The following is a 13,217-nucleotide window of genomic DNA, read 5'->3' as shown; positions in this document are numbered from 1 at the left end:
TGCTTATATAATGAAAAAACGTAGTACAAGGAATCATATCATACATCAAACCACAGATACACTATATATATACGTACGTATGTGTACTTGTTTTATACTTCCACTTCCAACAAACCTATTTTTGTCTCCAAGATCAGATGTTAATACTTCCTTATAGCACATTGTTTTTATCCTGTTAAATTCAGTTTAAGTTTAAGTATGATAGTTTCATGCATGCATTCATATCCGCCAAATGCTGATTGCAAACATTTTGATTTGGCTGTAGTCAAGTCATACCATACAAACCAGTAAATTTACTATGTGACAATTGATGGGGAAATGGCAATTTGAAATTATGGAGAAGATTAAGAAAGAACTTACAACTGTAAAGTGGTCAATCAAGTGGTATACACCAAGTGAGTTGGCTAAGAAGAAGAAATCTTTTCCTATAATTGTTAAAATTGCAGACAGCATACAAGGGTACTACAGTACAGGCCAAGTAAGATATAATTTTAAAACTGCAGTATTTATAATTTTACTCCAGTATGACTTTATTATCAAATTTCTAAAGTAATATAGACTTCAAAATGAAATGTAGATGATGGCTGCCATTCTCATATCTCAGACATTAAGAACAATTACATTCATATTACAAATCCATATTTACATCATATGTTTTTAAATTTACTACAGGTATTATATTTACATAACGTCAAAGAGCAGTTGAGATTTTTGGCTTACGATGAAGGCGGAAATGAGTTCAGTATCCCAATCAACTCTGAAATTAACTTTTTGACTGCAGACGACATACAAGAAGGTTAGTCAACATTCTATTGAAATCATCATGTATTATATAATTTCTTTAAAAAAGATACCAGGATGTTAATACTTGTATTTGTATTTTGAAAACAGAGTCAAATGTCTTGCTACATGAAGATTTGGAACTTCCACTTAAAGTGAAAGTTAACAGCAACCAACATACCAGATTGCCTGATTTAATGTCACAGAACAGAAATCTTACAATCAAACAAAAAGACTTGATGAAATACTTAATGGGAACGTGTATTTCAGAAGGTAACATAGTTTTCTAGTTCAATGGGTGGTCAACCATGGATTAGTTTCACTAGTTTTTGAAATGCTCCTAAACAACTAATGCCTACAACATGTGTGACATGAATAAACACGAAAATGTGGTTTCAATCTTTAATATTTTTCAGATAGTGGTATAAAAAAGATATTTGAGTGTATTCCAACTGAGTGCAGTAACTTAAGTCTGCAGGTTGCACTTATGATAGGAGATGGTTCGGATGATCGGTTAACTTTATTTGAGGAACATGTCCAAGATGTTGTTCACAGTGTCATCGATGAAAAGACATTTAATAGTTACCAAGGAAACCCTGGTAAATTAAATTAATTTTTAATCATCCATATAAAGTTTTTAAAAATAAACAAGTTTTGTTATATGAACAAAAATTTATTATACTTAGTTTTTCATTTAAGACACTCCAAATTCAAGAAGATATAAGTCAAATTTTTTAATCTATCAATATAAACTTATTTTTCAGATACTATTGTTAATGTTAAGCCAATCGAGATTGAAGAAAACTCAAATGCACCTGATACAAAAAATAATCAGGCAAAAGGCAAGAAAAAAAGGTTTCGATTTAAGTATAAAAAGATAATAAACATTCAAAAGAATCCCAAAAAATGCACCAGCCAACAACAGGATGATGAATGTAATCAAGTTGAAAAGGTAGATGGTCGTCCAAAAGGGAAAAGAAAAAATATCAAGAAATACACACGTAATATAGACAAAGCTTCTAATATCATTGGTGAAAAAAGTCAAAACCTAACATGTGACACTGGCGATAGTTATGAAAAGGAAATCTACCTTAAAAAAATACTTGCAGATGAAAAACATTATGTTGATTATGAAAAGGTTTATTTGGGCAGTTACAAAGGTGGTGATGAATATGAAGATGTGCTCGAAATCCAACATGAGGAAGAAGAGAGTGGCAGTTATAATGATGAAGATTATGAGAACAAGATTTACATTCAGAAAGAGATCACTGGTACAACTACAAATGTTGGAGGTGACGATAGTGAATATGAAGACATTGACATCCAAAAAGATCCAAGAGAAAGAAATACACATGAAAAAGATGATAATGACACTTGCATAGATGATGATGGATATTTAGAGCCAACTGACATCCACAAAGGCAGAAGGAAAATGACTGCAGACACGAACAGTGAAAGTGATGGATATGAAGATATAAATGACATTTCAAAGGACACCAGTGGAATAACTACAGATGAAGAAGACAATATTAGTTACAGAGACGATGATGAATATGAAGATGTTGAAGGAGGAGATGATGAAAAAGGCAATAATGACACTTACAGAGAAGATGATGGATATGAAGATGTTGATGAAGAGGGCAATAATGACACTTGCACAGATGATGATGGATATGAAGATGTTGATGTAGAGGGCAATAACGGCACTTACAGAGAAGATGATGAATATGAAGATGTTATTGACATTCCAGTGGTTCCCATTGGAATAACTGCAGATGAAGAAGGCAGTGACAGTAATAAAGATGATGAATATTTAGAGGTCACTGACTTTTTAGAGGACAGTAAAAAAGATGATGAATATTTAGAGGTCACTGACTTTTCAGAGGACAGTAATAAAGATGATGAATATTTAGAGGTCACTGAGGAAGATGATGATGATGCTTATGATTATGATAAGATTGATTATCAACAATTGAATACAACAAATAAGTGTTCAAAGAAAGATATTCTTCCAAAGCTTCCACCAAGGAATACACCAGAAGAACACAGGATCAGAGTCAAAGAGGATCTTCCAGATAATCTCTCTGAAATGTCATGTAATCAGGTTCAAGACTGCTTAAAACTATTAAAGTTAGACAAACACTTGGAAAAATTTCAGAGAATTAGAGTTGATGGAGAATTACTTATGGATCTTGACCCGGACATAATGAAGACAGAACTTAATTTGACAAAGTTTGAAATACTCAAATTAAAAATGTTTGTTACAGAAAAATGGTTGCCACGTGTTTAACATGTAAATCAATCAGTGATATCTACATTCAAAATGGTCGTTATAATTGTTTTGTTTTAAACCAAAAGGTTACATTAACTTACAATGTTCAGATACTTTAGACATATTATGGTAATAATAATATGAGTTGTTAGCAACAATGTATGTGTTTGGCAAACTTAACTCAAAATCTTAATTTTTCAACATAAATTGAAAATTTACTTTTTGAGAATAATAAACATTTCCAACTTCTTTTTTTTTTTAAATAATTTGTATACAATAAAGAATAAATTACAAAACTTTCGTACTTTCTTGTCAGACAGTTGTTATTGTAATAACTAAAGTCTTTTGAAGTGTAAAATAAAATGCTTTATTTCTGTTCATGCATGTATTTTCATTCTTATTAAACTGCTGATACCAAATGCTGATCCAAAATGTTTTGATTTGGGTTCAATGGTCTTTGATATTTACTTACAAATACTTATAAATTCAATTGATCTCTCATTGAAGTTGTTGGGGGTACAATAGCTAGCCATTATTTTAATTTCCTGATAGAAAGTATGGAGATTATAAGTAAAGAGCTAAGAACTGTTAAGTGGTCAAGCAAGTGCTATACACCACATGAATTAGCTGAGAAGAAAAAATCTTTTCCGATTGTTGTAAAAATCGCCAACAGTGTATTGGGTGAAAGATTCTATGAAGACTATAGTAGAGGCCAAGTAAGACTTTTCGACTTATGTGCTTTAGCAATGGACATATTAAAATGTAGTAGGTAGACCGTCATCACATTTCAAACACAATATTCTTTATTTTTACTAAAATTACAATATTTATGTTTCCTAAGGTATTATATTTACATAGCGTCAAAGAGCAGCTGAGATTTTTCGCTTACGATGAAGAAGACAATGAGTTCAGTATCCCAATCAACTCTGAAATTGGCTTTGAAACTGCAGATATTGAAGAAGGTTCGTCAACTTTATATGTCAAGCCAAGTGTCTTACTTCATAAAGATTTGGAACTCCCACTTAAAGTGAAAGTTAACAGCAACCAGCATGCCAGATTGCCTGATTTAATGTTAGAGGGAAAAAATCTTACAATCAAACAAAAAATCTTGATGAAATACTTAATTGGAACATGCATTTCAGAAGGTAAAATAGTTTCTAGTTCAACTTGATCAAAAAATCAATTCTATTTGGCGGTAACATACATTTGATGAATGAATAAAGATACTATTAATAGATATTTTTAAAATTTGATTTATCCAGCTAGGCATGAAATAGACTTCTGTATACTGTAAACATGTTCTGTATTAGATTAATATTAAAAACTACTGTAATATTATTGACAATTAGAGCAATTTTTGTTTCCAATGTTATCTTACTTTTTCAGATGCCGTTAAAAAAAAGTTAATTGAGTGTATTCCAACTGAGTGCAGTAACTTAAGTCTGCAGGTTCCACTTATGATAGGAGATGGTACCGATGATCGTTTAACTTTATTTGAGGAACATGTTCAAGATGTTGTTCACAGTGTCATCGATGAAAAGATATTTAATAGTTACCAAGGAAACCAAGGTTAATATTATTACATTGTTTAAATCCATCAATATCTAATACAATTAGTTTTTTTATTAAGTAAAATAAAATGACCAAAAATATAGTTTTTCATTTGATATATAGCAGAAGTGTTTTTATTATGAATATTTGTATACTTATACAGTAATAATCAAAGATCTTAAATTAATTATCTTGCTATCAAGAAATAAAATCTCTTAAATTGACTTTCAGATATTATTATCAACTCTCAGCAAAACTTAAAGATTGAAGAAATCACACATGGACCACATGTTTCTACAGTTAAAACAAACCAAGCAAAGGTAAAAAAAAAAGGTTTACCGTTGAAGAATAAACGGGTAAAGATCATCAAGAAGAAGCCTGATGGTCACTCTTCAAACTCACCAGGGAAAAGATATGCAAAGAAATGCACACCTCAAGCTAGTAATATCACTGGTGACACTGATCATACTTATGAAAAAGAAATCTATCTTAAAAAAGACCGCCCTGGAAGCATAACATATGACAGAAATGATGTTGATAGTTACGAAGAGGCTGATGAGTGCAGTTTTAAAGACATTAATGATGATTATGAAGTGGTCAATGAAGGTAGTTTAAAAGATAATGATTATGATTATGAAGAATTTGATGAGGACACTTTCAAAGATAATGATTATTATGAAGAGGTCACTTACATCTCAAAAGATGTCAGTGGAATAACTGCCGATGAAGAAGGTAACATAAACAGTTACAAGGTTGGTAATGATTATGAAAAGAGAATTTACCTTCAGACAGAAATAATTGAAGATAGTTACAAAGATGCTGATGATGATTATGATAAGTTTGATTATCAACAGTTTGATAAAGAAACTGAGATTTCAAAAAAAGAGAATACAACACCAGAAGAACACAGAATCAAAGGAAAGCAGGATCTTCCAGATAATCTCTCTGACATGACATGTAATCAGGTCCAAGACTGCTTAAAACTTCTGAAGTTGGACAAACATGTTAAAGATTTTCAGGAAATTGGGATTGACGGAAACCTACTTATGAGTCTTGACCAGAACATAATGAAGACAGAACTTAATTTAACAAATATTGAAATACTCAAATTAGAAATGCTTATTACAAAAAAATGGTTGCCAAATATTTAAATCTAAAATATGTAAATGAAGATACTGGTGGTGGTAATTAAATTCAAGCAATTTTTAACCTGAAAGGATTTTCGTGTATTGTAAATTTATATTCTATACAAACTAACTTGAACAGTATTGTATGTTTGACTTGAATAAATGATTAACATCACAGGAATTCCAGTGGAACTTATTGTTAGATTTCCTCATCCACAATATATAACAATAGATCAAAGTACTAGTTTTTTTTATTGACTTTTTAAAAGTACAAACCTTGACATACTTTAATATATAATTACAGAATCATTGCCTATAATATGCTATAAAACAGTATTACAAAAGATTTTATGGCAGCATTTGTATGCAGCTACTTGTACAGTCAAGAAGCACATAGTTTAACAGTTGAAACAACACGTGCCTCGTTTATAATGTACTGATTCTTAGTACTTACGTTGTATAGACTATTCATATTCGAATACCTCAAATTTGAAATCCTTTGTGTAGTATACAATAAAAACGTTTTATTTTCTTTTGGTGTATGCATTTTTATTCATACTGAACTGCTGACAACAAATGCTGATTCAAAACATTTGTATTCGGCAGGGACTTACTTTACAGACTTTGAGCTATAAAATGTAATCATTGAAATTTTTTTGGTACAATAGTTAATAGAAGCCTGATAGAAAGTATGGAGATGATAAGTGACGAACTTACAACTGTTAAATGGTCAAGAAAGTACTATACACCAAGTGAGTTGGCTGAGAAGAGAAAATCTTTTCCCATAATTGTTAAAATCGCAGAGGGCGCACAAGGCAATGGATTGAATGAGGACTATAGTACAGGCCAAGTAAGACATAATTTCAATGAACAACATTATACTTCATTATTTACTGTAATGCAGGACTTCAAAATAAAAGTTTAAGTGGTAGTTGTTACAGTCCTTTTATTTGTAATCCCATGGTAAACTTTATATAATTACCTTTTATATTGTATAAATTTATCACATTTTTCATTATTATTACAGGTATTATATTTACATAGCGTCAAAGAGCAGTTGAGATTTTTTGCTTATGATGAAGAAGGCAATGAGTTCAGTATCCCAATCAACTCTGATATTGGCTTGGAAACTGCAGATATTCAAGAAGGTTGGTCAACTTTCTATTAGTAATTACTATACTATCATATGTAATATTTGATACCAAAATATCAATACAACCGATACTTGTATTTGTATTTTGAAAACAGAGTCAAGTGTCTTGCTACATGAAGATTTGGAACTTCCACTTAAAGTGAAAGTTAACAGCAACCAACATACCAGATTGCCTGATTTAGTGTTAGAGGAAAAAAATCTTACAATCAAACAAAAAGACTTGATGAAATACTTAATGGGAACATGCATTTCAGAAGGTAAATCAGTTTCTAGTTCAATTCAAACAAGTCAGCAGTGAATGATGCCCACAATATTTAGGTGACTTAAAAATAAAAGAAACCAATTTATATTATAGTTTTCACAAAATGGTGCCGGAATCAAATATGGTAATAGTTATATATTATGACATGCCATCTTTGTATCAAAGATTGTAGACCATATTCTCCATTTACCTCTATTTTTCGCTGAAGCATTTATATTTCACCAGATTTTGACATCATCACTCCATTACCTCTCACCATCCCTTGATCTCAAACTCAATATTATTATTAGTTCTTCCAAAACTGTATGGGGAGCTTAGAAACATTGTCTCTGAGGATGTGTCCTGGATATTTCAATTTCCATTTCATAAGATCAATTTCAGTTCTCTTTGTTTCTCATATTTTAATTACTTTGTAACTACTCTATCAGTATCAAATGTCTTTAAACATTGTGAAAACAACTAAGTTTTTTTAAATCAGATGCTGGTATAAAAAAGACTATTGAGTATATTCCAACTGAGTGCAGTAACTTAAGTCTACAAGTTCCACTTATGATAGGAGATGGTACCGATGATCGTTTAACTTTATTTGAGGAACATGTCCAAGATGTTGTTCACAGTGTCATCGATGAAAGTACATTTAACAGTTATCAAGGAAACCCTGGTAAATTAAATTTTTAATCATCCATATAAAAGTTATGACAACAAATGAGTTTTGTTATTTGAACTAAATTTAATATAGTTAGTTTCTCATTTAAGACACTCCAAACCCAAGACGATATAAGTCAAATCATTTTCTAATCTATCAATTTAATTAATTTTCAGATACTATTGTTACTAAGCCAATTGAGATAGAAGAAAGCTCAAATGAACCACATGTCAATAAACCTGATACAAAAAATAAAGGCAAGAAAAAAAAGTTTCGATTTATTAAGTATAAAAAGAAAAAGAACATCCAAACGAATCCCAAAAAATGCACCAGCCAACCACAGGATGATGCTTGTAGTAAAGTTGAAAAGATAGATGGTCGTCCAAAGGGGAAAAGAAAAAATGTCAAGAAATACACACGTAATATAGACAAAGCTTCTAATATCATTGGTGAAAAAAGTCAAAACCTATGTGACAGTGGCCATAGTTATGAAAAGGAAATCTACCTTAAAAAAAACCTTACGGCAGATGAAGACGGAAATGATGATAGCAATTCAGATTATGAGGAGGTCATTGACCCAACTGGTGATACTGATGATTATGAAGAGGTATATGAGGGCAAGGGTGAGGATGATGATTATGAAGATGTGCTTGTAGTCCAACATGAGGAAGAAGAGGGTGACAGTTATAATGATGAAGATTATGAGAATAAGATTTACATTCAGAAAGACCTCACTGGTACAATTACAGATGTAGGTGATGATAGTGAATATGAAGACATTGACATCCAAAAAGATCCAAGAGAAAGTAATACCCATGAAGAAGGTAACAAGGACACTTGCATAGATGATGATGGATATTTAGAGGTAACTGACATCCACAAAGGCAAAAGGAAAATGACTGCAAATGAAGAAGGCAATAATGACAATTACAGAGAAGATGATGATTATGAAGATGTGCTTGTAATCCAACATGAGGAAGAAGAGGGTGACAGTTATAATGATGAAGATTATGAGAACAAGATTTACATTCAGAAAGACCTCACTGGTACAACTACAAATGTTGGAGGCGACGATAGTGAATATGAAGACATTGACATCCAAAAAGATCCAAGAGAAGGAAATACACATGAAGAAGATGATAATGACACTTGCATAGATGATGGATATTTAGAGCCAACTGACATACAAAAAAGCAGAAGGAAAATGACTGCAGACACAAACAGTGAAAGTGATGGATATGAAGATATAAATGACATTTCAAAGGACACTTACATAGATTATGATGGATATTTAAAACTAACTGACATCCAGAATATTCTTCCAATGCTTCAACCAAGGAATACACCAGAAGAACACAGGATCAGAGTTAAAGAGGATCTTCCAGATAATCTCTCTGATATGTCATGTAATCAGGTACAAGACTGCTTAAAACTACTAAAGTTGGACAAACACATTGATGACTTTCAGAAAATTGGGATTAATGGAGACTTACTTCTGGATCTTGACCGGAACACAATGAAGACAAAACTTAAATTGACAGAGTTTGAAGCGTTAAAATTAGAAATGTTTATTAAGAAAAAATGGTTACCCCTTGTTTCATAATATAACATTTGATTATTCACTTTGGTAATTACTTATTTTCAACACTCTTGTTTTTAAGATTACTTTTTATCTATTTTATTACTTCCATTTTTTGGTATTTTGATGTTTTAATGTATTTCTAATGTTTAATCGCCAAAGTCAGATTTCCAGTTTATGGACGACAAATAAATAATCTTAAATCTTGAATCTATTATGGTTATTATTATGGTTTCCACAACTTTATAAAACTTTACATGGTTCTGTGGAACCATTTCATCTTTAATTTATGTATATTTTAACTATTATCAGAGACAGTATTGGAGTAAAACAAGGCCATTACATGTGTTTACCGACCGACCAGAACAGTAAGCTGCACAGTTGCGTTTGCGACTAAAAATTATCTTATAGTACATTTTGTATAATATATTGATTAGTTGTTGTAAAGGACAAAAAGAACTTGCATATATGGCCAGGAATGACATTTAATTTTTTCTATTATGTTTTAAATGTACATTGACATTTTTTCAATATTTTTATCGATTGTTCATTATGATAACAAAGTTTTTTTAAACTTAGAATATGTCGGTATGTGTTTCTTTGATGGAACCATTTTTTTATGAATATTATTATTAATGAATATTATGATTTTCTAACAGCATAAACGGCTTAAATAAATGGAAAAAACTAATCTTTTGAATATCCTTTTTATAGCTTCAATAAAGGTGATATCATAATATTGTGTCTGCCTCTAAAATTGGTCTACAATTGTAGTTAGTCTTTGTTTACCAGGTATCAAATGCTTTGATTAACTTGAGTATGCAAACTTTGACTTACTTGATATGAATAGAACTTAAAGATAGTTCAAGTTTGAACTTGGATTATGTTTCTAAAAAACAAATAGACAGACAAACAAACAAACAAATCTATTGACTACAATTATTTTGACTTTGCCACTGGACCTAAACCAGGATCTATCAGAATGAACATACTCTTTCATTCGAATTGTTTGATACAAAAATAGGCATAATACTTTCTTGATTCCATAACAAAAAGATTGGACATAATAGAGTACTAAGAAAAACTTGTACATATTTACCTATTAATTGAGATTTTTAATAGGTATTCAAACATATTCTTATTTCCTGATAAAAAGTATTAAGTTTTGTCATTAAGTATCATGGAGATGATAAGTGACAAACTTACAAATGTTACCTGGTCACGAAAGTGGTATACACCAAGTGAGTTGGCTAAGAAGAAGAAATCTTTTCCCATTGTTGTCAAAATAGCTGACAGTACACTTGGTGATAGATTCTATGAGGACTATAGTACAGATCAAGTAAGGGATACATTTTGTAATTAACGTTCATAATTTGATATCTAAAAATACTAAATTTATAGCATTGTTAGATTAGCTGAGATTGTGCAATAGTCAGACGAAAAGATATTTTAATTCATTTGTACCGTAATCCATCAGACTATAAAATGATGTATATTTGTGACTTCCCTTGTTACCCGTATACTATTATGATGTTTTTTATATTTTAAAGCAAGTGCTTATATATAGTGTTTTTACATATTTTAATACTTTTAACCAAATGTTTTAAATATTTGTATGTATTACTATGAAATACACTCAAAATATTTTCCTATTGAGGACAAAATAAAGTTATTTGATTTTGATTTTTAAAAAAAAATTCTGCAAAAATTCTATAATAGGATTGACTCATAAATACATTTTATTTTAGTCAAAACTTAATTATGTAATTATATTATTATTCTGGCAATAAAAAGATATGTAAAACGTCATTGTTACTACAGGTGTTATATATACATAGCATCAAAGAGCAGCTGAGATTTTTGGCTTACGATGAAGAAGGCAATGAGTTCAGTATCCCTATCAACTCTGATATTGCATTTGTGACTGCAGACAAACAAGGTTAGTTGATGTTCAACAAAAACCATATTTTATTGATTATAAGTTCTCAACTTGTACTAGGTGGATATATCACTGTATTGCATTACAAGTTTTAAGACCTGATACCAAAATCAAACATGTTTTACATATTAATTTGATTTATTATTCTAAAAATAGAAACAGTATATCTACATATAGACATGGTACTTCCTCTTAAAGTTAAAGCGAAAAATAATTGCTGGCCAATCGAAAGACTACCAGAAATACTGGTGAAGAAAAAAAACACTGTTTTGACAATCAAACAAAAGGGCTTGATGAAATACTTAATGGGAACATGTATCTCAGAAGGTAATAACAATTTGTAATTTCTAAAATCTATCATTGATGTCATTGACTATATATTTGTAGTACAGTAGTTTAAATTCTGTACCAAGGCTATAAATAAAGACCTCTTTTACTTTTTTGCATGCTTGCCATATACTTCAAATTCATATAATTTTTAGGATGTTAAAATATAATAAAAAATCTTTAAAGAATGTCTCCAAGTTTTTGAAAAATATTATATTATGTTTCTTTTTATCAGATGCTGTTGAAAACTTTATTGAGTGTATTCCAACCAAGTGCAGTAGCTTACGTCTAAAGGTTGCACTTATGATAGGAGATGGTACCGATGATCGGTTGATTTTATTTGAACAATATGTTCACAGTGTCATCGATGAGAAAACTTTTAGCAGTTACCAAGGAAACTCAGGTAAATAAAGTTAATTATATAAAGATTTGGAAATTGAGTTTTATTTTCTCACATTTACATGCAAATGAAGAACAATTTATTTTAACTTTCAGATATTATTGCGAATGCTCTGCCAAACCTAATTAAAATTGAAGATGTAGGAAAAGCAAAGAAAAAGGGGTTTCGAATAATGAACATGAAAAAGGCCATCCATCAAACAGAGGATACCTCCAACGTTAGTAGTGGTCAAGATGACTACTACTCTGTAGTAGATGAAATAAATGAATCTACAAAAATTGATAAAAAGCTATTGAATGTTGATAAAGGAAATCTTCATCGAAACAATGACAATTATGAAAACATTACAGATGAACCCCTAAGTGATACTAGTGATGACGTTTATGAAAACATAACTTACATGCAGAAATTCACTGGAAAAGTCACAGACAAAGATGATTATACAGAGATAATTGACCCACAGAAGGAATCCACTGAGGATGATGATGTTTATTCTGAAATAATGGAGAAAGAGTCGGATGATGAAGACGGTTATTTAAAGTCCATTGTAAGAATGGGAAAGAATTATTTACTTCACCAACAGAAAGAGTTCACTGCAAAAATGGTAGAGAAAGACGATGACTATCTAGAGACAATTGACCAACAAAAGTCCACAGTGGAAGAAGAAAATGACTATCTAGAGACAATTGACCCACAGAAGTCCAAAGTGGAAGAAGACCATGACTATCTCGAGATAATTGACCAACAGAAGTCCACAGTGGAAGAAGACCATGACTATCTTGAGATAATTGACCAACAGAAGTCCACAGTGGAAGAAGACCATGACTATCTCGAGATAATTGACCAACAGAAGTCCACAGTGGAAGACAATGACTATCTAGAGATAATTGACCAACAGGAGTCAACAGTGGAGAAAGAGAATGAGTATTTAGAGGTAATTGATCAACAGACTGAGTCAACAGTGGAGAAACAGAATGAATATTTAGAGGTAATTGACCAACAGAAAGAGTCAACATTGGAGAAAGAGAATGAGTATTTGGAGGTAATTGACCAACAGAAAGAGTCAACAGTGGAGAAAGAGAATGAGTATTTAGAGGTAATTGACCAACAGAAAGAGTCTATTGCAAATACCTTTTGGAAAGAAGACGATTCATTAGAGGTTGTTGACCTTGAAAAGGATG

The 13,217-nt window shown here is 31.0% G+C and overlaps 4 protein-coding genes across 12 annotated transcripts in view; 3 read left to right on the top strand and 1 right to left on the bottom strand.

Moving 5' to 3' along the window:
- The window catches only part of LOC140051112 (calcium/calmodulin-dependent protein kinase type II subunit delta-like), a 117,859-nt gene that overhangs the window by 40,199 nt on the left and 64,443 nt on the right, over positions 1–13,217 (bottom strand). The gene's annotated exons all lie outside the window — the stretch shown is intronic.
- Positions 3–3,290, top strand: LOC140051640 (uncharacterized). Its single transcript, XM_072096914.1, has 3 exons — positions 3–1,053; positions 1,197–1,379; positions 1,545–3,290. Exons 1-3 carry the CDS (start codon positions 978–980, stop codon positions 3,068–3,070), a joined length of 1,785 nt encoding a protein of 594 aa, XP_071953015.1. The 5' UTR covers positions 3–977; the 3' UTR covers positions 3,071–3,290.
- LOC140051641 (uncharacterized) lies at positions 3,384–6,138 on the top strand. The gene is made up of 3 exons (XM_072096915.1): positions 3,384–4,197; positions 4,439–4,621; positions 4,835–6,138. Exons 1-3 carry the CDS (start codon positions 3,882–3,884, stop codon positions 5,752–5,754), a joined length of 1,419 nt encoding a protein of 472 aa, XP_071953016.1. The 5' UTR covers positions 3,384–3,881; the 3' UTR covers positions 5,755–6,138.
- On the top strand, positions 4,908–10,034 carry LOC140051639 (uncharacterized). The gene is made up of 6 exons (XM_072096913.1): positions 4,908–4,923; positions 6,399–6,580; positions 6,758–6,878; positions 6,979–7,140; positions 7,624–7,806; positions 7,968–10,034. The coding sequence occupies exons 2-6, from the start codon at positions 6,422–6,424 to the stop codon at positions 9,392–9,394; spliced, it is 2,052 nt and encodes a 683-aa protein (XP_071953014.1). The 5' UTR covers positions 4,908–4,923; positions 6,399–6,421; the 3' UTR covers positions 9,395–10,034.

Source organism: Antedon mediterranea, chromosome 6, assembly GCF_964355755.1.
Source record: "Antedon mediterranea chromosome 6, ecAntMedi1.1, whole genome shotgun sequence".
NCBI lineage: Eukaryota > Metazoa > Echinodermata > Crinoidea > Comatulida > Antedonidae > Antedon > Antedon mediterranea.
The sequence above is the reverse complement of the archived record's forward strand: the minus strand, read 5'-3'. Positions and strand labels throughout refer to the sequence as shown.